The sequence below is a fragment of the Myxine glutinosa genome, chromosome 7, assembly GCF_964187855.1.
Source record: "Myxine glutinosa chromosome 7, kmMyxGlut1.1, whole genome shotgun sequence".
Lineage (NCBI taxonomy): Eukaryota > Metazoa > Chordata > Myxini > Myxiniformes > Myxinidae > Myxine > Myxine glutinosa.
The window spans coordinates 164,443,892-164,468,616 of record NC_136267.1 but is presented as its reverse complement, the minus strand read 5'-3'; the positions used below and the strand labels follow the sequence as shown (position 1 = coordinate 164,468,616).

General features: G+C 41.7%; 1 protein-coding gene across 1 annotated transcript in view; it reads left to right on the top strand.

The window, feature by feature from the left end:
• Positions 1-2,188: 2,188 nt before the first annotated feature.
• The window catches only part of LOC137430911 (uncharacterized), a 36,673-nt gene continuing 14,136 nt past the window's right edge, over positions 2,189-24,725 (top strand). Inside the window, exons 1-5 of the mRNA XM_078782762.1 lie at positions 2,189-2,704; positions 2,861-3,034; positions 10,423-10,579; positions 17,409-17,588; positions 22,443-22,622. Coding sequence (XP_078638888.1) covers positions 2,189-2,704; positions 2,861-3,034; positions 10,423-10,579; positions 17,409-17,588; positions 22,443-22,622 — 1,207 coding nt within the window. The remainder of the gene's footprint in view (positions 2,705-2,860; positions 3,035-10,422; positions 10,580-17,408; positions 17,589-22,442; positions 22,623-24,725) is intronic.

Here is a 24,725-nt window from a genome sequence, read left to right as displayed (position 1 = left end):
GATGTGGGGACACTCAGCAGTTGTTTAAGAAATGTGGGGACACTCAGCAGTTTAAGAAATGTGGGGACACCCAGCGGTTGTTTAAGAAATGTGGGGACATGCAGCAGTTATTTAAGAAATGTGGGGACATGCAGCAGTTATTTAAGAAATGTGGGGACATGCAGCAGTTATTTAAGAAATATGGGGACACCAGCCCAGAGGGGAGAGCAGTATTCCATTGAGCTGTGGATGAAAGCCTTGTATGTGGTGAGGAGCTCAGGTGTGCCAAGGAAGGACTTCGCACGACGGAGGATGCCCAGACGGCGACTGGCTTTGGAGGCCAGATTTGAAATGTGGTTTTCCCAAGAGAGATCGTGGCAGATAGTGAGACCCAAAAGCTTGAGTGACAGAACTTCTTGGAGAGGATTATTCAGAAAGTGGATGGGAGGGTTGTCCAGTCGTTCTTTTCGGAGAGACATCGTAAGAGTGTGAGATTTGTCAGGATTGAAAGACATGTTCCACTTGTTTGCCCAGTCTGTGATTTTGTCCAGGGCTGCAGAGAGTGAGGAGGCTGCCGACTGCCGATCTGAGGGATGAGGAATGGAGTGACAGAGAGTAGAGTCATCAGCAAAGAGATAGAGAGGATGTTCAAGAGAGTTAGAGAGATCATTGATGAAGACCAGAAAAAGCACAGGGCCCAGAACACTGCCTTGGGGAACTCCTGCCTGAACAGTAAGAGGACATGAGAGAAACCCATTCAGGGCCACACGTTGACTACGACTAGAGAGGAAGTCCACCAGCCGCGCGTGGAGATTTCCATGGATACCAAAGGAGGAGAGTTTGGTGAGCAGAGCGGGGTGCCAGACCATATCGAAGGCACGTGATATGTCAAGGGAGACAGCTCTAATTTCCTGTTTGGCATTGAGGACCTCCATCCATTGTTGAGAAAGCAGAAGCAGCATGTCCAGAGTAGAGTGACCAGGTCTGAAACCAAATTGATGATCAGAGATCAAGCCATTGGAGAAGAGGAAAGATGTCATATCTGAAGCAATGATGGATTCCATGACTTTGCTGATAATTGGGAGAAGGCTGATTGGTCTGTAGTTGCTAGGATCTGTTTTTGCACCTTTTTGTGCAAAGCGGTGATGTTGGCTGATTTCCAAGCAGATGGCAGATGACCTTGAGCAAAAGAGCGGGTGAAGAGAACAGAGAGAGGGAGTGAAAGAGCGGAAGAACAGGATTTTAGGACCTGTGGGCTGATGCCGTCAGGTCCAGTTGCAGAATCAGAGTTGAGGGTTGACAGAAACTTTTCCACCTTGTCAGGAGGAAAGGACACAGAGTCCAGGAGCAGCTGGGTATGACTGGGTATGGTGGGTACAGAGAGGGTTGGGTTTGTGACACAAGATTTAGAGGCAAACACAGAGTTGAGGCATTCAGCTTTTTCACGTGCGGAGTCAGCCGTGTAGCCATTTGAGGTGAGGGAGGGAATGGAGGGGGAACAAACACCAGAAACAGATTTGACCAGACGCCACCAGGATTTGGAAGAGGGAGACAGATAAGAGAGTTCGGTTTTGAGAACGGAGAGATATTGTTTCCTGGCTCTCCTGAGGGTGGACACACACTTGTTTCGGGCTTTGTGAAAGGAAATGAGAGAAATGAAATTTAAGAAATGTGGGGACACTCAGAGGTTGTTTAAGAAATGTAGGGACACTCAGCAGTTGTTTAAGAAATGTGGGGACACTCAGCAGTTGTTTAAGAAATGTGGGGACACTCAGAATTTATTTAAGAAATGTGGGGACACTCAGCATTTATTTAAGAAATGTGGGCACACTCAGCATTTATTTAAGAAATGTGGGGATACCCAGCAGTTGTTTAATAAATGTGGGGACACTCAGCAGTTGTTTACGAAATGTGGGGACATGCAGCAGTTGTTTGAGAAATGTGGGGACACTCAGCAGTTGTTTAAGAAATGTCGGGACACTCAGCAGTTGTTTAAGAAATGTGGGGACACTCAGCAGTTGTTTAAGAAATGTGGGGACACTCAGCAGTTGTTTAAGAACTGTGGGGACACTCAGCAGTTTTAAAAGAAATGTGGGGACACTCAGCAGTTTTAAAAGAAATGTGCGGACACTCAGCAGTTTTTAAAGAAATGTGGGGACACTCAGCAGTTGATTAAGAAATGTGGGGACACTCAGCAGTTATTTAAGAAATGTGGGACACTCAGCAGTTGACTAAGAAATGTGGGGACACTCAGCAGTTGTTTAAGGAATGTGGGGACACTCAGCAGTTGTTTAAGAAATGTGGGGACACTCAGCAGTTGTTTATGAAATGTGGGGACACTCAGCAGTTATTTTTAAAATGTGGGGACACTCAGCAGTTGTTTAAGAAATGTGGGGACATGCAGCAGTTATTGAAGAAATGTGGGGACAACCAGCAGTTGTTTAAGAAATGTGGGGACACCCAGCAGTTGTTTAAGAAATTTGGGGACACTCAGCAGTTGTTTAAGAAATGTGGGGACACTCAGCAGTTGTTTAAGAAATGTGGCGACACCTCGCAGTTGTTTAAGAAATATGGGGACATGCAGCAGTTGTTTCAGAAATGTGGGGACACTCAGCAATTGTTTAAGAAATGTGGGGACACTCAGCAGTTGTTTAAGAAATGTGGGGACACGGAGCAGTTGGAATACATTGTGCTAATAGATTGGTGCAACACCTCGACTCAACGTGTAGGCAACAGCCCCACGTTCGGCCGTCAGAACGATATCTGTTCGGCAGTCACTGCCATACTCTGCTGCCAACTACGGACACAACCCTAACACCAAGGCATGATATAATACAGCGTGTTCCTCGGAAACACTGTCAATCGCTGCAATTGATGCCAGCTTAAAACTACAGGTGAACTGCCAGTGCCGGAACCAGAACTGCCTGGCTCCACAGATGCCAGTGCTGAAGCTGCTCCAGCACAATCAGTACCTGGACTAATTTCGACCGCAACTGACATGCGAGCGGATGGCCACACCGGAAATGGACCCGGGGCAAGCAACAACTACGCCAAGGCAATCTGGCCGAAACTACGCCAAATAAGTACGTCGGCAGAAAAACACGTTTCCTTCTGGAGTCGGAGTTTGTAACTCATACTGTGAAGAGGTACTTCTTTATCAACTACAGTATTCAACCTGCTGTTTTTAGTTTATGTGATATCTCTGACTCTTCTCAATGACAACTGAAAGTTCTTCAAAGAGTTTGTCAAAGTGTCGCCTATTTCTTTGTTGTTAGTGCACTTTGTCAGGGGCAGTCGAGTCAATGTTATCTGACTAATGAAATGGCACAATATTCTTACATTCTATTCTTTTTTTACTCATCATTTAAAATATAATTGGGCCACAACTTTTTTTTAAAGTTTTTTAAATTAGTCTCTTTTAAGTTAGTTTTTGAAATGTCATTTTTTTTATGTAACCCCTTTTTGTCAGCTTTCTTCATCATTTTATCGAAAGTCCCGGATTTGTCTATTTAACAGGCTGATTTGACTAACTTTAGTTAGACACTTTTGATAGCACTGCAGCTTATGCCTAAAATATATCCTACTGGTTACTTAAAAAAGAAATACATTCCAAATAGCTATCCAACTTTCCTGTGGTTCGATCATCTATCCATTGCCTAAAGGAGACCAAAAGATACAAACCTACCCTCAACCCCTCCACAGCCTGGATACAGAGCTCAGTTGAGAGTTTACTCACCACAAGATGTTTAGCATTTTATTTTTTATCCAGGACAAACTCAGATACAACTTTTTAAAACTTGACATTTTTGCAATTGGGACATAAAGCGTGTTTTTGAAAAAAGGTAATTGGGTGTTGGTGCCCTTGCCAAATTCCTTATGTGGAATATCGGTCGGCATTATGTTTCCTCTCTCTCTCTCTCATTGTCACGAGGTGGGAGTGCGCGGGTGTGCAGGTGACCCGGGTGCGATGGAATAATCTACCAATTGTGCAAAATCTTCCTTGTATATTTGCCTCGTTAATTTGCTCTAGTTGTTTAACTATCTGTAAGTTATTAGATGTAGTCTATCATGACAAATCTACGTATTTATCCTCTTGGATGCATTGATCAGTTTCTCCTGCACTTCATAGTGCACATTGTTGTTCTATGATTATGTGTATGCTCATTCATACAAAAAAGTGCATTATTGTTTCTATAATGCCCTCTTACAATCAATAAAAAATACTCTAGACTTCCATACACTAACGACTAACGGGTCTTCCCTATAATTGTTTCTGGACTACATTTTCTCTCTTCTTCTCATCATATAAAATATTTAATTAACATATTTTGCAAAAGTGCTATGTCACAGTTCTCCTTTTCCTACAAAAATTAATGTACTCTTTTTCCTAGACGCTCTGTTCCACTGCTTTCCAGCTTTAATTCAATGATACACCCCTACTTACCCCCTCCATGCCCTACCCTCCACCACTGCTGCCAACTTCCCCCACCTTTCCATTCCTGATTCGTATTTTCTTTTCCAACATTCTTCCTACTTCTGTCTTCCTCCCACTTGATCTCCCGGTCTCCTTTACCCCATACTCCCCATCATTTTGTATCATGTCTGCTCGTTTCATTCCTCAAGCATCTTCCGTCTCAATTGTCTTCCTTTTGATTTGATGTCCATATACTCAATTTGATGTCCATCATATTTGTGGCTGCTATTTAACTTTAAGTCATCTTAGTCGTTTCACATCATTTTAGAATTATCAATCTCAAAGTGGAGGTAAATGCTCTGTTTGTAAACACAAACAACCTTTGCCCTAAAAATGAAGAAGAGTCTCAAACATAGCTTGTCGAGTAAATCTCTGCAAACCTTCATGGATACCGCTGAAATATTAGAGATTTGCCTTCAATATTTTATTGCGTAAAACTTTCAAATACATTTGTTATAAATTAAAGAACGTACAATGCACTGATCACACTAAATGGAATGAATGTAGTCCTATTCAAGGTTTAAAAAGTTACACAAACTTTCGCTGCATTGAATAATATAGCCTGATAATTCTATAATCAATAGGTTTTTGTGGAGTTTCAATACTTTGTTGCATTGGAATTACAAACTAATTTTCATTGGGTACAATTATTGTAAATTCGGTAATATGATGTGGATTGGTGTGTTTCTAGCGCCATCTAATGTTACTATATTGCAATGGATCTTTTTAAAATTTATTATCTGAGTCGGTTTCGTCGTAGATGGACGTGTGGATCAAAATGGACTGAAAAGCAAATAAAAAGTGTTTCAGGCATTGGTGATAGTGCAGCAAAGAATGGACCGTCTACTTATTATCTAAACACAGAAGGGATGCTTGGGTTCAGGCAGGTGTATGAATGACGATGGCAGCATGGCCAGGTGAGTAGTTGGCCAGGTGGTGAGATTGGGGAATTGAATATGTGTGAACTTCAATGATGGTCCATATATGTAAATGTTTTGGTTTTCGTAGTTTCCTCAATTTATTTCCACAATTTTAAGTAGATATTTCCATTAAAATCTATTCTGATATTTACAATGAGTGTTCTCTCATCATTTCAAATGTGAATGTTGTGCCCCTTCAACTTTGGAAATATTTTTTCTTGCCAGTGGAGTGTAGGGTACCTGTACCCAGTGAAATGAAAAGTTTGCATTAATCTATCAAGTAAAATTATTACATGGACTTTAGAAGGGTTAATTGTGTTTTATTCTCGGTTTCACTCAGAACCAAAGCTCTGAGCTACTACTTATTCCACCCACTACAAAATGGCGTTGCAAGATCGGGTAGCGGAGGTTGCATTTGTCTAAAAAGAGGGCAAAATATAACTAATTTTAAATGGTGTGTTACTTCATGAACATCTGTATTAAACCTACTTTAATCCAGATGTTCATGTTGATTTTAAAGGTTATAAAATTTGACATCAACAATATTCATGCCCGTTCTCCTATCATTTCAAAAGTGAATGTTGTGCTTTGCCTGTGTGCTCAACATGCACCCAGAAGAAGAAGAACATAATTGCTATGGTGTAAAAAACGACTCCAACAACTTTTCAGTTAAGTAAGCCCAATAGGATGCTTATTCCATGGCTTGCACATGCTTATCCAACATGGCATCTCTCCCCGTGCCTTAAAGCCCCAACACCACTTACTTACGGCAACACAAAGTATCCACACCGACACACCATCAATTCAAATAAAAGACATAACAACCAAACATAACAATGAAATGAAACAAGATACATTTTAAATATAAATATAAAACATGGAAGAGCAATTTGTTTATTAACAGTGTGTTAATCGAGAAAACCCAAGAGCAGAACAAAAAAAAAATCACCACATTGCTTCAGCGAACGTTGCAGAATCATCTTTGTGACGTCACAGACATTGTTGTCATGGTAACCGCATTCAGTTACAAACCAAACATATTTCATTGTTCATTGTATCGTTATGTGATTATCTGCACCACTGAAGGTGCACAGAGGTTATGTTTTCACCACTGTCTATCTTCCTGTCTGTCTGTGAGCAGGATATCTCAAAAAGTTGTGAACGGGTTCAGACAAAATAGTTGGATTTTAGTGAAGATCCAGATCGAGATCTCGATTCGAGAATATTTGAAGTGATTTTTCCCTCCACCACCAAAGGTGGATGAGGATTATGTTTTCACTCCTGTCTGTCTGTTTGGTACTTGCAAAATCGGAGATTTTTCAAGTATGTATATTGTTTGGTTGGTTGCATTTGTTATTCTGTCTGTTTGTCACTCACCTACAGGTCACAATTCTAAACCGATCGTCATGAAACTTCACCAAGTTGTAGAAGATGTCACAATTGAGAAGTCTATTGATTTTGAGGTCAAAGGTCATCTGGAGGTCAGATTTCTAAAATCGCCATTTTTCATCCGATTGACTTGAAAATTGAGCTTAATTTGCATATCTTCTACCGTCTTCTACCGACTCCTCTCTGGCCTTGCCCCCCCCCCCCCCCCCCAGCTCTCTCTGGTCTCTGTCCCCCAAATATTCCTACAGGTCGCACAAGATCTGCCTGCAACCCTCTTATGGTTAAACTGCCAAAATCAAGACTTTCTGCTCACCTTCACTCCTTCATTCCTCTTTTCTCCCACCTCTGGAACAAACTCCCTCACTCTCTTCAATCCCACTCCACCCTCCAGGTCTTTAAAACAGCTGTTCACCACCATCTCTTATCCTCCCCCATCCAAAACCTTGATCTTTTCTACCCCCGCTAATTTCGGTCCCCTTTTGTTTTATACCTCTCCCCCCGCCCCCTTCCCACGCCTCCTCCCCCCAAGCCCTCTCCCTCCCACACTTCTCCCTGCTCTCAAATGTTGTGGTTGTGTGCTTCCCCTTCTCTCCCCATCTTGTCTTCCGCTCCCTCTTTTTGTATATTTTGTTTGTCTGGTTGATTTGTTTGTGAAATAAATGTTAGCTCTTTCACGAGCCTCGATTCAGTATACAAAAAAAAAAAAAAAAAAAAAAAAAAATGAAGTCATTAAATTTGGAAACCAACTATTTTTGAGGTGAAAAAGTCAAAGATCAACGCAAGGTCAAACTTACAAAATCATAAATTTTCATCTGAAAAATCACCTATTTTTATCTGATTGACTTGAAAACTTAACAGCATTTCCATAATGCCTCACTGAATTGGGAAACAAACTATGTTAAGGTTAAAGGTCAACTCAGGGTCAAACTTCTAGAATCATCAATTTTCATCTCATTAACTTGAAAATTAAACAGCAATTACATAGTGCATCACTGAATTGGGAAACCAACTGTTTTAGGTCAAAAGTTCAAAGGTCAACTCAAGGTCAAACTTCTAAAATCATCAATTTTCATCTGAAAAATCATCACTTCTCATCTTATTAACTTGAAAACTTAACAGCATTTCCATAGTGCATCACTGAATTGGGAAACCAACTATTTTAGGTCAAAAGGTCAACGGTCAACTCTAAGTCAAACTTCTAAAATCATCAATTTTCATTTGAAAAATCGTCACTTTTCTTCCTATTGTTCCGAGCTTTGATCAAGATCGTGAATTTTAATCATGATGAAATTGACAATTGGATGGATCAATGGCAACCTTTTTGGGGGGAAAGGGGGTGGATTTTTCAAGTATCGTGCTCTGCATGATGTCTTCTTGTTACTTGCCGGAAAAGATTCCGGGGTGTATGTTGGTTGGTTGGTTGGTTTGTCTGTTTGTCTGTCTGTCTGTTTGTGCGTAGTACTACGTCTACATCGTTGCACATAGCACCGCCATACTTTACACACATATTTGCCTTGCCCTGGAATAGACTGTGCCAAATTTTTAACTCTCTAGGCTCAAGGGCAAGTTCAAGGTCACCCAAAACGGGAAATCAGGGGGGTCGAGTCTTCATTTAAAATATATTTCAAACCACTATAACTTTAAAAGTACAAAAGATATGCATACACTTACTGTTACTGACATATAGGAAGTAACATACGACATTTCATTTGGCACCATGACGTTTGACCTTGAGTGACCTTGAAAGGTCAAACTCAAGGTCAACAATTGTTTTTTTTACTGATAACTCTGTCAAACATTATCCGATTCCATTCTAACCAACACCAAAATGTTCACTATTCAATTCCCGAAAAATAACATGGGGCATAAAATGGTCAAAAATGCTTCGTTTTAATTATTTTTTGGGGTCAAAGGTCAGGGGGCCAAGTTTTCATTGAAAATATATTTCAAACCACTATAACTCTGAAAGGACAAGAGATATGCATACACTTACTCAGTTACCTTCCATTGCTTAGCGTACATACATGTATAGATTTCCCACCATTTTGATCCAAAATGGCCGATAAAAAAGTACATTCCAGCACGTCCTCGGTCTCTGGCCGATTTTTCATTTGTTAGTTTGTCTGTTTGTGTCTGTGAACAAGATATCTCAAAAAGTTGTGGACAGATTTGGACGAAATTTGATGGAGAGGTTGGGTGTGTGGCAAGGACTAATGGATTCGATTTTGGTGAAGATCTGAATATGGATTCGGATACGACAATTATTTAATTATCAAGTGATTCTTAACCATTGAGAGATCAGGCGAAAAGTGATATACAACATGATATTTTAAAAAGTTATGGACGAGTTATGACTAAACTTGGTGGACAACATGATTCGCTGACAAGAACAAGCCGATTAGATTAGATTTTGGTTCAGGTCCGAATCCAGATCCGGCCTATCACTATCAGTGGGGTACAAAACATAAGCTGTTCCCCTGGCGGAGGTATGCTCTCTACTGAGGGCCGTCCTAGTTTTTCTCTGCAATTGTTGGTCTGATTGACACTAAATATTCACCATAGGAGCTCCTCTGCCTGTAGAATTGTTCGTGAAAATTATGATGTCATAAGTCACGTGGTACGAGCGCCATCTTCGAAAAACTTCGCACCTCTCTATCTGTGAAACCGCTCCATGGGAAAAATTGAAACATGACTCATTGTCAAGCACTCCCCACGGGGAATAAGATATGTTAATGATGATGTCATTGGTTCCTTCGTTGTGATGTCATAATTGGACAAGTATAACTCTTCATCCGATCAGTGTGAATGTTTTTTCTCTCTGCAACTGTTGGTCTGATGCTCATATGGTGAAAATTTTGTGTGCGTCTCCTCCTGTAGAATAGTTTAATGATGATTATGACGTCACAGGTCACTTAGTCCAGGCGCCAACTTGGAAAAACTGAAAAATGTCGCACTTCTATATCTCCGAAACTGCTCTATGGACAAAATTGAAATGTGGTTCATTTTAAAGCACTCCGCGTGGGGAATTATTGTTAACGATGACGTCATTGGTGCCTTAATTATGACGTCATAATTCGACAAGGAAAACGCTTAGTCTGAACAGTTTGAAATTTATTGAGTGTGATATACGCAACAATTAATGTATGATGTCATCGCTCACGTGGTCTGGCAGCCATATTGGATCAAAGGAAAAAACACCTTCAAAAACAGAAGAGTTGGCTTGCACCAGGTGGACTGCGTATTCTATGAATACCATCTAGTTAATTTATTTAATTTTCTTCAGCTTTGATTTGTATACAAGTGCCTCTGTGAGTGTTGGATCAAAGTTGAAAATGTTTTTCTGAAGACAACAGGCAAAAATTGACTCGATCTACAAGTGAAAAAAAAACTAAGAATCTTGTTTGACACATTTCTAAGTGACGATCTTTCAGAGATGTAAACTTTTAATAACCCAAGGCCTTTCGTTGTGTAATAGTTGCACTGTTGGAATTAAGTGCACAAGGCACCTTCATGGTCGGTGCTGTTCTTTCCAAGCCTCCTTCTTGGTCACCCAAGTTAAACAAACCTCCAGGACACGCAGCACTCGGAAAAAGGAAACAGGCGAGTGTGGAAACGAAAACGAAAAACACAACCTCATATCCTGTTCCTCCAAATCCGTAGATGATCATAACAAGGGTTTTGAGAGTTCATGAGCAGTGGCCATTTGACTGTAATGGTGCTTGTATCATGATGAAAATGCAAGCAGCATACATCTTCCTTTGGGTTTTCCTCTCGTTGGAAATGTTCCTCGTTCAGGTGTACACCAGTCCCCTTCAAGGTGAGCAGCTCTATCTTCCTTCACGAGAGACTTTATTACCTCCGCCACCAAAGGTGGAATAATGTTATGTTTTCACCCCTGTCTGTCTGTCTGTTTGTTTGTCCGTTTGCTTGTGAACAAGATATCTCAAAAAGTTGTGGACGGATTCGGGCGACATTTGGCAGAGAGGTGGTGTATGTGACAAGGACGCAATGATTAGATTTTGGTGAAGATCTGGATTCGGATCCGGCTAGTAGATTCTTCACCATTGGGATATCCTGCTATGTATTGGGCCAAAACGATACATAGCAGGATATCTCAAAACGTTATGGACGGATTTGAACAAACCTTTGTGGACAGGTTGGGTGTGTGACAAGGAAGAACCGATTCGATTATGGTGAAGATCTGAATATGGATTCGGATATAAGAATTAATTAATTATTTAAGTGATTCTTTACCATTGAGTGATCGGGCTAAAACCAACATATAGCAGGATATCTCAAAACGTTATGGACGGATTTGGATAAAACTTTGTGGACAGGTTGTATGTGTGACAAGGAAGAATCGATTCGATAATGGTGAAGATCTGAATATGGATTCCGATATGAGAATTATTTAGTTTTTTAAGTGATTCTTCACCATTGAGAGATCGGGCTAAAACCAACATATAGCAGGATATCTCAAAACGTTATGGACTGATTTGGACGAAACTTGGTAGACAGGTTGTATGTGTGACGAGGAAGAATCGATTCAATTTTGGTGAAGATCCGGATCCCGCTGATATAAAATTTTAAGTGATTCTTCACCATTGGGAGAAAGGGCCAAAAACGATATATATATGGCAGGATATCTCAAAAAGTCGTGGATGGATGATTTTGATTAAATGTGATTCTGTATTGTGATTTTCTGGTCTACTCTGGGATACAAAACTTAAACTGTTCACCTGGCGGAGGTATGCTCTCTACTGAGTGCCGTTCTAGTCTTTACTGAAAAGTTGCTGCTGATATTGAAAACAATGCTCATGGGATGAATGTAAAAGAAAAAAAAAAAGGAATGCTTTTGGAGAATTAAGCATCAGAAGATTTCATTTAATGTTTAAAATCTATATTTGGCCAGGTGAATTCTCAAAGTTAATTCTTAATACCTTCAGAGGGATTTGCTATGCATGCTGGTTGGTATTCTGCTTATGGAAAGTCAACTTTGGGTATGAAAGCCCATCTCCCTATCTCCTAGATATGTAAATTATCTCCACGTGTATTGTCTCTCTCATGTGGGAGATCATCCATGGAGATAATTTACTCATTTTAGGAAATTCCACCCACCACACTCAGTGGTGTAAACATCCGCTCATAGTCTGGGAGGTCTGTGGTTCAAAACCTGGCAGTCTTACCAAAGACTTTAAAAATGGTACGTGCTGCTTCCTTGCTGGACGTTCAGCATTTAAAAGGTTAAGAGCATGGACAATCCCATCGATTTGCATTAATGAGGAAGAGGTAATTCCCCTTTGGGAAACTCCCCACTGAGTGTGGTGAGAAAAGCGGCGCCATTGTTGTGACGTCGCTGTTACCCAGAGTACCCCAGGAAGTGAGACACTTCCCCAAAGCTCAGTGTCTGTGTTTGCCTCATCAGTAACTGTGTATTGTGTCCCGTATGCCCATGGGCCTGGCAGCTCCACTACGACCCTTAGATAATGTAAAAAGAACAAATATTTAGATTTTTATTCAGACAGAGCTGACTAAAACTTAACTCCATTCATGTCATATTGAACTTTCGCCTGAATCGTGAATAATATTTCTATCTTCAGGGAATAATTCTACTAAAATACGCAATTTGGCGTCTGTCTGTCTGTCTCGTGATTTTTTGACCGCGATACATTCAGTCATTACTTATCCAATCTCAACCAAACTTGACAGGATGACTAAGGGTTACATAATGAAGGTTGTAGCACATTCATTTGTCCCCCTCCCCAAGGGGGTTTTCTCACCCAAGTGGGTTTTCCCTGCCATTGCCCAAATGGGGATGCGTATTGAGGTGTATATCCATGTTAAGTTAACTTTATCGTGGCGTTTTTGCAAAGATTTATTGTGGCGTTTTTCCAAAGACGTTTTTAATAACAAAATTAATGATAATACCATATTATTATTGTTATTACAAAACAATATTAATATTAATAATAACTCACCTCCCCCAAGGAGGTTTTCTCCACCATGGCTGCCAATGGGGATACGTGTTGAGATGTATATCCGTGTTAAGCGAGCTTTATCGTGGCGTTTTTCCAAGGCCGCATTTAATTAACAAAACGAATAATAATAGCATAATATTAATGTTATTACAAAACAATATTAATACTAATAATGTCCCACCTCCATAAGGGGTTTTTCCTCCTTGAAGAAATGCCGCGTCAACGTTTATAAATAGCTTATCATGGCCTTTTCGGGTGAGCAACGGGCCAAAGACCTCTACCAGAAGTAAAAAATATAAACCACAAACACGTATGATTAGCTTTTTAAACAGTCGCTAATGCTGTTTTTAACACTAAACAAAGATATTTGGAGGAATCTGGACATCAGTTTACGCTTATCATGTCGCCGAATGCACCTGATCAAAGATCTACTGTAGTCTATATACCCCACAATGGTTAATATTACAACCCTTCCTGCCGCTAACGTGGAGTGCTTCCAAGGTGTTTTTCCTGGAGCTTTTCTTAGCCACTTCTCATTACAAGAGTAATAACACTTATGATAATGGCATAATATTAATGATATCTTTTCAATGACCTGACCTCACATGTTATAATGTCATGCACGTTTTGATACTTTGAATTACCTGATATAACATGTTATAATGTCATGCATGTTCTGATCCTTTCATTGACCTAATCAAACATGTTATATTGCCATGCACAGTCTGATCCTTTCATTAGCCTTATCTAACATGTTATGATTGTCTGACCTGATCATTTCATGTCATGCACGTTCTGATCCTTTCAATGACATAATCTAACATAAGTAATAGTAATAATAATCGCCAATAATCTATATAATATTCTCCGTAGGTGATTCTGTCTGTGAGTCTGTGAGTCTGTGAGTCTGTCTGTCTGTCTGTCTGTCCGTGGGAGGGGCTTCAAAAACAAATATCCACCATTTTGTTTACTCGCATAGCTTTGAGGCCTCTTTTGTTAGGCCCACGGTGTCTTACTCTCTCTCTCACAGTTTTATTTCAACTCTAATTCAATATCTCATTTCATTTTTCACAGTCGCTAACATGGTTTTAGAATCGGTTGCAAAAAACGGGAAGAAAATTCAATGAAAGTTACCATTTATAGAACAAAATGCATTTTCAAAGGCCTGTAACATAAAGTCCATTGAGGCTCCCTCGCGGCTTTATCTCGACTCTAATTCACCATCTGATTTTATTTTTCACAGTCGCTAACATGGTTTTAGACTCGGTTGCAAAAAACGGGAAGAAAATTCAATGAAATTTACCGTTTATAGAACAAAATGCATTTTCAAAGGCCTGTAACATAAAGTCCATTGAGACTCTCTCACAGCTTTATCTTGACTCTAATTCACCATCTGATTTCATTTTTATCGATGGTTTTAGACTCGGTTTCAGCAATAATTGAGAAAATTCATGCACAGACGGAAAATTGTTGAGATATATTTAAAATTTGCGGCTCGATATATCATACACTGCCCAAATAATACAGATGGAAAAATGCCGAGATATATTAAAAATTCACGGCTCGATATATCATACACCGCCCAAATAACACAGATGCTGAGATATATCAAAAATTTGCGGCACCGCCAAAATAACACAGACAGGAAAATGCCGAGATATATTAAAATTTTGTGGCAGACTTTTCCATTTGATGACAGTCATCACGATGAAATGTTTAATTTTGATGCAGTCACCATAAAAAGTCAACAATGTGGGGAGAGGGGCGGAGCTTCGTTCACGAAAAGACTTTTTCCCCCCCAAGGACTTTTCCATTTGATGAGAGTCATCACTATGAAATGTTTAATTTAGCTGTAGTCACAATAAAAAGTCAACAATCTGGGGAGAGGGGTAGAGCTTCATTCATGTATCGCCACAGACGAGAAATTGCCGAGATATATTGTTTTAGACTCGGTTGCAAAAAAACGGGAAGAAAATTTGATGAGAGTTAACGCATATACTGCCCAAATAACACACACAGGAATTTGCCGAGAGATATTTCTTCGTTCTACTGTATATTAAGACATGTCTGTCTGTGTGTGTGTCGCCATTTTTCTCAGAGATGGCTGAACGGATCTTCGTCAAACTTTCAGAGGTTAATCAGTGAGTGCCTGGGAATGTTTTAGGCAAAAAACATATATATATGAAAATTTTTGGAGTAAAAAAAAAAAAAAAAGTTCGATAGTGCCTAAGCCTTTTAAAATTAATGACAGTCATATACAAGTACACATTCACATAAATAAATACAAAACAATCACCAGACATTTGAATACAAATAAATCAAACAATTCCGGAAGTGTACGAAGTTGGTAGTACGACTTCTTCTTCTTCCTGATCGGCATCACACTTAACTCAGAAACATGATGAACGCCACATTCACAAACCAGCACCACTTCCCCCCCTCTCCCCTACCCTCCCCCCCCCACCCCACCCATTCCCCTCCTCCCCTCCCCTTCCCCCTTCCCCCACCCAGCAACCCCGGGTACTTCTGCTGGTATTTTATAAGTTATCATCATCATTTATCATTATTATACGGATGTAAAGGCAATCCTGTTTAAACTTCAATTCATTCCATTGATGAGGATTGTATATGTCTCACTATTTGACATAAATTGAACATAATTTATTGTGAGGTGTGCATGTTTGTTGGGAAATCAGGGTAACATTAGATGAGAGAGGACCAATGTTTGTCCAACCTGCTCTTAAATAATTGAAGTGCACGTACACATTAAATACGTTTATTTGAAATGTTTAATTTTTAAAATGTCATTTTGTATCCTGTAATGAAAAGAGTAATTTTGTTTTTCGCTGGATTATGCACCACCCATAACTTTTTTCCCAGGGTCTTTTCCATTTGAGCTGTATTCTTTATATAGTCACAATGTTTCATTCTTTAGACATAGTCACAATAAAAAATTACAATTAGGTACTCTGCATGTGGGGAGAGGGGCGGAGCTTCCTTCTCCAAAGGCCGGTGCCAAACCTGCAGATGAGGTTGAGGTGTTCATGTTGGAGCAGAGCGAATCTGGTTTGCTGCTGTACTTCGTGATCCTGTGCAGTCACGTGTTGCGGACGTTGTTTTGTCAGGTTCTTGGTGCGAATTGCTCTCGATGTCAGAATATGCTCCATATGCGTCGTGTGTATCCGAGCTGTCTTTAGCTCAAAGTTGCATAATGTGGGGCATGTGGGTGGTCATTCCTGCTTCTTCATGTCAACGCTGTCTCAGTGAGTTGTATGAGGGTCATTTGTAACTTCCATTTTCAAAAAGAATAAAAGAATGAGGGAACAGAACGAGACCACCAATGAACGCCGTGATCCTCTCCCCGTGTGTGACACACTCCCTCATGTGTGACCCACTCCCCCGTGTGTGACCCACTCCCCTGTGTGTGACCCACTCTGGCATGTGTGACCCACTCCCCCATGTGTGACCCACTCCCCCGTGTGTGACCCACTCCCCTGTGTGTGACCCACTCCCCGTGTACGTGATGTGGGAGGGATGGGGGATGGGACAGAGAGGATCTGAGCTCTTGAAGTCACATTTTACATGAGATGTAATGACACATTTCAAACTGTATTTCCCATGTGCACGCACATGCATTCACATGTTATCAGAAGTAAATACATTGTGTAGAGTACATCATTTGTGGATCTGATAAATTGCCAGTAACCATTTTGTAAAACGGAATGTGCAGCATCTAAATGAAGATGTCCAAATATCACACTCGTCCATGCCCGTGGGATTCCCATGGGTGACACACTAGTCTATATTATAAAAGGAGCCATGTCTGTCTGTCTGTTTGTTTGTCATGTTATATCTTGAGAACGGATTAACGGATTTCAATAAATCCAACTACGGTGGATTCGGGTAACTCCCGGGAGTGTTTGTGATCCAAAAAAATATATATACATACTAGCTGAATGCACCCGGTGTTGTCCGGGTTCTTTTTGAATGAATTTAATCTTCTGTACATCGGTCTGACGCAAGCCCAGTATCAGTTAGTGCTCAACGATTTCTTGTTCTTTCTTCTGTCGGGCCCCGCGAGAGAGAATTTTGAAAGCATGTGTTGCAATCAGTCAGATATTCCTATTAAGTGCATAAGTTGTACTTGAAGAGAATTTTGAAAGAAGAAAAAGATTTATTGCGAAATGGGCCCAGCCCGGCCGGGGCGGCCTCGACCAGCCTCACCACCTAGCCTATAACCTTCCCGGGGCCCGTCCCGACATTTTTTGTTTCAGAGGTTTCCTCCAATCTTTCACCGTTCAGGAGATTAGCGCGTGCAGACAAACAAACCAACAAAAAATTTCTTTTATATATATAGTTTTTTTTTTTACCGGTACATGGACACATGTGTCAAAACTGCAAATGCCAACACGTAACGTTGGTTATCCCTGCACGGAGAGCTGGATCTCCCAGGAATCTTTTTTTTTTCTTCCCCCATAGATTAGCCATCGCAGCAAAGATTGGTATTTCCATCAGCAAAGCGATGGGTCTTATATTCTAGTAATAAGATAAAAACATGACTCCTCCTGCCGCTCCCGTAGTGAACGGGTGTACTAGTATTTCTAAATGAGATGATACATTCAACAGTACTGTATTTCAAATTCCTGCCATCCTGTCTTACTTTACCAGAATACCGGAAAATTTGCACAATGGATCAGGACAGTGGTCCTTGCCGAGCACTCATTCCACGCTACTTCTACAACCGGCATTTGCAGCGTTGTAGTGAATTCGACTATGGTGGCTGTGTGGGAAACAAGAACAACTTTGCCAGCCTAACAGGCTGCAAGGCTGTATGTGCCTGGATACCTGGTGAGTATTGTACTTTCATTTTACCATTTTTCTCATGGTAAGCAGGAAGAAATGAAGCAGTGGAGAATGAAATTATTTGTCACAACCCAAAAGCTGTCATATGAAAGCAAAATGTGACTGGCTCTGGCAAAAGCAGACACTTAGGGGCAAAAATCAAAATTGAGATTTTGATATCATCTGATTCCCCATGCTTTCCCTTTTATTTGATATATACATTATGTTAATTGGATGAAAATTAACGAGGTTATGGTATTTTAATGATAATTATATTTTCGTTTAAACAATGGAGATAATTAGGTTAAAAGTTCACAATACCGTTCACACGCACAAAGAATGTGCACACATAGAGCTTTTCAAAGTCTGGGATATCCCTCGAATTACTATGTACTAGTGAGGTACCTGTGCTACGCACAGGTGGGAGGCCAGAAGCAAACAGGCAATGCAGAAACGGCGAATGCAAAAGCATGAAACCAATAAATTCCACATTCCTGTAGCACCTTCAGTTGCACGTCAGACATGGACAGCAAGTTCGTGAAGGACTTCCATGAAAAACGTACCCGTTCGTTTGTTCCATACCCAGTCAATGGCAAATCTGCATATAGCGATCCGCGAATATCACACTTAGAAAGTAGAAACCATCACGGCATTTCGTCATTCACTTGAACTCGATATCTCTTGTTTCTTTCCAAACAGCATAACTCCAATCACAAATTAAATAACATTAATATAAAAAATAAACTTTTAACAACATTCGTGACATAAACAAATATTTAAATCCTGACTGATGTGAAGTTCCGTATGGTTGGGTGAACACAATTACGAATTCAAAATCGTAATTGTGTTCACTCAATTCCAATCATCAATTGATACTTTAACAAAATGATTAACACGATTAACGTTTAACGATTTAACATTACGATTGAATGACGGTTGTATTTGGATATTATCAAACCCGTGCATTGCCGTCATCTGTCCATTTCCGCATTCGCAGCAGGTTCATAATTGTCATCAAAATCTAAACAGTATTTGTAGAATTTCAATAAAAGCCACATCACTGTTCATATCGGTAAATATTATTCCATCGTATTTGGAAAAAGTGGAAAACTGGAAAACTTGGAAAAATTGGAAAAACAATATAGTGTGTGTGAAAAACAATATACACAATAAAAACAATATATATTTTAATCCCAGGGGTCCCAGGAATACCCACCCAAAATATCGTTGCGATCGGTTGAGCCGTTTTTGCGGTACCTTCGAACGGACAGACGGACATTTGGTGAATTATAGTAAGATGGCTCGTAGTAAAACATCGAAATTTCACGATCTTCGTGTCTTTTTAAGCACATTTTGAGAATGTCATTTTAGATTCTTCGTCGAATTTCACAACGTTTCTGTTTCTTGGAAAAATGTTTTGGTGCATAATAATCCAGAGAAGTTACTCTTTCTATCCATATAAAAATCTCAATTTGGTCCCTGTGGTCATATTTTGACTCTGTTCGGATTTTTCTCGCTAAGAAATGCCCCCAAGTGTCTGCTTTTGCCAGAGCCAGTCACAAATAATATATATAATAGAAAAGTACATACGCATGAAGGGAAAGCAAATCTTTATCACATGTAGGACATGTGTGAAGATGTGTTGGCTGTAAATGTATTCTCGCATCAAGAATCCCATCGGTCCCATTTCGAACTACTATCAATTAGGGGTGGGAACTGAACACACCAGGAATTATAAGCCTGGAGACAGCCGGCGAAAGGATAAATTTGATTGAGGAGATGCTGAGGCACATTTTATACCTTCAAGGGTTATCAATCAATAAGCCGAATTGTTGGTGCAGGAAAGATGGTGGGAACTCAATCCACATGCACTTTTGAGGAATAATTAAAAATTTGATTATATTGGCAAAACATTGAGAGAGAGGAAGACAAATGATGAATTGCGAAAGATGATGGGAATAGAGCCTGTGATTGATGCTGTGAAGAGAAACAGGTTGAGATGGTTTGGTCATGTGTTGAGGAAGGATGAAAGTGACTGGTTGAGAAGAGTGATGGAAATGAATGTGGAAGGAAGTAGAGGACGGGGAAGACCGAGAAAGACTTGGCTAAAGATGGTGGAAGAAGAAATGCGGGCAAGGGGGTGAACAAGGAGAGATGCAGAAAATAGGGCAAAATGGAGAAGATGGTCATGGGGACCGCATGGCTAACCCCCGCTCTGGCAGGGAAAATGGCCTTAAAATGCCTGTTGTTGTTGCTGTATTGGCAAAACATATATGGCACGAAATACTGGATGAAAAACAGATGAAAAACACAATAACTTAACAGTAAGCAAACTAAATCACTGAACACATTCAAAAACCAGGCCCAAAGAATATTTCCCAAAAGGGCAGCAACACACAGAACAGTCAAAAAACGGAAGCTAAGAGAATGCAGGTGAGGGTGGCAGGAGAACGGGCTTGAAGAGGGCACGCGGACATACCCATGTGTATGTGTAAATATACGTTATAAGTATGAAAAGTAGTTTCGACCACATACGAGTTTGCCTGTCCTGGAAGAGGCCATGTGCCAGAAATTACTCGTTATTACGTCCACGTCGGAGTCCTCCACATACCGTCGGTGTCATCCATGCACCGTCGGTGTCATCCACGCACCGTCGGTATCATCCACAAACCGTAGTTGCCCTCCACGCACTGTCGGTGTCCTCCATGAACTCGAGGTGTTTTCCACGCACCGTAGTTGCCCTCCACGCACCGTCGGTGTCCTCCACGAACTCTATGTGTCCTCCACGAACCGTAGTTTCCCCCCACGCACCGTCGGTGTCCTCCACGAACTCTAGGTGTCCTCCAGGAACCGTCGGTGTCCTCCACGAACTCTAGGTGTCCTCCACGAACCGTAGTTTCCCTCCACGCACCGTCGGTGTCCTCCACGAACTCTAGCTGTCATCCACGCACCGTCGGTGTCCTCCACGAACCGTAGTTGCGCTCCACGCACCGTCGGTATCCTCCACGAACTCTAGGTGTCCTCCACGCACCGTCGGTGTCCTCCACGAACTCCAGGTGTCCTCCACGCACCGTCGGTGTCCTCCACGAACTCTAGGTGTCCTCCACGCACCGTCGGTATCCTCCACGAACTCTAGGTGTCCTCCACGCATCGTCGGTGTCTTCCACGCACCGTCGGTGTCCTCCACGAATCGAAGTTGCCCTCCACGCACCGTCGGTGTCCTCCATGAACTATAGGTGTCCTCCACTAACTATAGGTGTCCTCCACGCACCGACGGTGTCCTCCACATACTATAGGTGTTCTCCACGCACCGTAGTTGCCCTCCATGCACCGTCGGTGTCTTCCACGAACTCTAGGTGGTCTCCACGCACCGTAGTTGCTGCCTCCACGCACCGTTGGTGTCCTCCACAAACTCTAGGTCTCCTCCAGGAACCGTAGTTCCCCTCCACGTACCGTCGGTATCCTCCACGAACTCTAGGTGTCATCCACGCACCGTCGGTATCCTCCACGAACCGTAGTTGCCCTCCACGCACCGTCGGTGTCCACCACGAACTCTAGGTGTCCTCCACGCACCGTCGGTGTCCTCCACGAACCGTCGGTATCCTCCACGAACCGTAGGTGTCCTCCACGAACCGTCGATATCCTCCACGAACTCCAGGTGTCATCCACGCACCGTCGGTATCCTCCACGAACCGAAGTTGCCCTCCACGCACCGTCGGTGTCCTCCACGAACTCTAGGTGTTCTCCACGCACCGTAGTTTCCCTCCACGCACCGTTGGTGTCCTCCACGAACTCTAGGTGTCCTCCACCAACAGTCAGTGTCCTCCTCGAAACGTAGTTGTCGTCCACGAACCGTAGTTGCCCTCCACGAATCGTAGGTGTCCTCCACCAACAGTCAGTGTCTTCCTCGAATCGTAGTTGTCCTCCACGAACCGTCGGTGTCCTCCACGAACTCTAGGTGTCATCCACGCACCGTCGGTGTCCACCACGAACTCTAGGTGTCCTCCACGCACCGTCGGTGTCCTCCACGCACCGTCGGTATCCTCCACGAACCGTAGTTGCCCTCCATGTACCGTCGATATCCTCCCCGAACTCCAGGTGTCATCCACGCACCGTCGGTATCCTCCACGAACCGAAGTTGCCCTCCACGCACCGTCGGTGTCCTCCACGAACTCTAGGTGTTCTCCACGCACCGTAGTTTCCCTCCACGCACCGTTGGTGTCCTCCACGAACTCTAGGTGTCCTCCACCAACAGTCAGTGTCCTCCTCGAAACGTAGTTGTCGTCCACGAACCGTAGTTTCCCTCCACGAATCGTAGGTGTCCTCCACCAACAGTCAGTGTCTTCCTCGAAACGTAGTTGTCCTCCACGAACCGTCGGTGTCCTCCACGAAGTGTAAGTGAGTTATCACCGGCACCCTGAATTAATTACAAATTCCTCCCCTGACTGCGTGGGTAGCATGTGGTATCGGTCTTCTTGGAGGTTCGTTGACACCAGGTTACAGAACTTTCCGTCACAGAGTATGGTCTTGTCTGTCTAGGCAGCATTTATTAACAAATCTACCAAATGGTTCGCATGTTTCATGTGAAATCTCCATTTCGGATACGAAGGGAACCAGTACGCACATGTAACGATGTAAGAAGGAACAAGGGGGGCAGCGAAAGTGATGTTCAAGGTTAGCATTTTGATGTTTAAAGGGATAACAATATAATTCACATTGTTTTTATTTTATGTTATAATTTACTCTTTTTGTTCACAAACACATGGAGTCGCTTTTGACGATTATCCTGAATTGATGTTTATATCATGTCCGTCCTCCAGAGCAAATGTACATGTCTGTAACCTGTTTTGTCTTTGACAGTTGTTCCCAAGCCTTGTCGTTTTCGTGCTGACGAGGGACCATGCAGGGGATTCAAGAAGAACTATTTTTACAACATGAGCTCTGGTGCCTGCGAACAGTTTGTTTACGGTGGTTGCCAAGGCAACTCAAACAACTATAAGGACATCAAGACTTGTACACAGTACTGTACTCGACGCACAGGCACGTTGGGGGGCCGTCGTGCTCCAGAGGGACGTGTACTCCATATTTCAGGGACATGGATGTGCAGTATGGCCTGGCTTCTTAGCATAAAATAAAGATTTGCTAACCCTCCCTAGATATGAAACCTGAGAAAGATGTTACCACCAATGACACCTTACAAATTGGCAACCACATCTCTTAGAAAGTGGTTAAATTATGTCCCAACCTAATCCTCATTGGTTTAATATATTTCTCCGAAATATATTTTTTCAATATTTCATGCAAAAAATCCCGAAACGTTAATAGATCGTTGTAATTAGATTATCGACAAACACCGCAGATAAACTAAAGGGGTCTAATGGGTCTAAGGGGTACAAAGAGTGTTAAGGGGTCTAAATGTCATGTTCATCCTAACATCCCCCACATAAAATAGTAGTTGGGGTCCAAAGTGGATTAGGGAAATGTAGGGGTTCTTAAAGGTCTAAAGGGTGTAAGGGATGTACATTGTCTCAAGGGTTGGGGTCTCAAGGGTCTATAGGGGGCTTATTGGGTATAAAGGGGTCTAAAGTGTCTGGAGAGTTTCTAACAGGTCTATAGGGTCTTTAAAAGGTCTAAAGAGATCTAAAATGCTAATTATTCGACTTTTTATTTTATTTTATTCTATGGTATAGTTTGTGTAAGAAATATCACATCATCCAGTTAATCATGGTACCCCTAATGAGAGGAGACCATTCTAATTTGGCTCATACATTTGTAATAGGAGTTTCCCTAATAGGAGTTTCCCTCTATTGATGCTCTTCAGTCTCGGAGTAGTTACCGGACAAAGTGATGGGACTGGTCCACCACAATTAATAAATAACCCAAATAATAACACAAATGAGAAATTCGAAAAAAATAAATCCAAAAGTTCAAAAATAAAAATTTTCGAATTATTTTTGAAAGAAATTTGACGGAAACCCAAGAAGGGACATTCTGAGTTTACCCTGAAAATGTGGTGTTGATCGGTCCCCATCTCCCCATCACCAACAGGATGTAAGTCTATCTTTCATCTCAACTCCCCAACGGGAGGGCAAGGCGATCTTTAGCATCCCCGACACCCCCTAACTCCCACCAACAGGAGGATAAGGCCATCCATCCTTAGCATCCAGGCATGCACACACATACATACATGCATACTTACATACATACTGTACATACAGCCATGGCCAAAAAATCGGCACCCTTGCACTTTTTTCAAATAATGCACCATTTCTTCCAGAAAATTGTTTAAATTAAAAAATATTTTGGTATCCACATTTGTATTTCTTTGGTTTTCAGTGGAACAAAACAATAAAAGCTGAAAAAAATCACTACATTTTAGCTTATTCCACACAGAAATCCAGAATGGCCCGGACAATATTATTGGTACCTTTTAGAAGTTGTTCGAAATAATTAGATTTGAAGCAGGTGATTCTCCTTTACTTTGGAGTTGAACTCACCTGTGGTGAATTTCAGGTGCCTGCAATATAAAAATCACTCATTCAACCAGTTTGAATAGAGAAAAGGAGTCATTCTGCTGTTTTTTGTCACTGTGTGTACCGCAACGAGCATGGAGAAAAGAAAGACAACCAGAGAATTGTCTGAGGAGGTCAGACACAAAATTGTAGCCAAGCATGGACAATCTCAAGGCTACAAGTCCATCTCCAGAGACTTTGATGTTCGTGTGTCCACCGTACGCAATGTTATCAGGAAGTTTAAGGCTCATGGCACTGTAGCCAACCTCCCTGGACGTGGCCACAAGAGAAAACTTGATCAAAGATTGCAGTGAAGGATTGCTTGAATAGTGGAGAAAGCACCTCGATCAACTGCCAAATCGATTCAAGCTGACCTTCCGACACAAGGAACGACATTTTCAACTCACACCATCCATTGCCAACTCAATGAAAGGGGGTTCTATGGTAGGAGACCCAGGAGGACCCCACTGCTGAGAATGCCTGACTGGAGTTTGCCAAAACACACCTGAACAAGCCAAAATCCTTCTGGGAGAATGTCCTGTGGACAGATGAGACCAAATTAGAGCTTTTTGGTAGAGCACATCATCTCTATGTTTAAAGAAAACAAAATGAAGCCTTCAAAAAAAAGAAC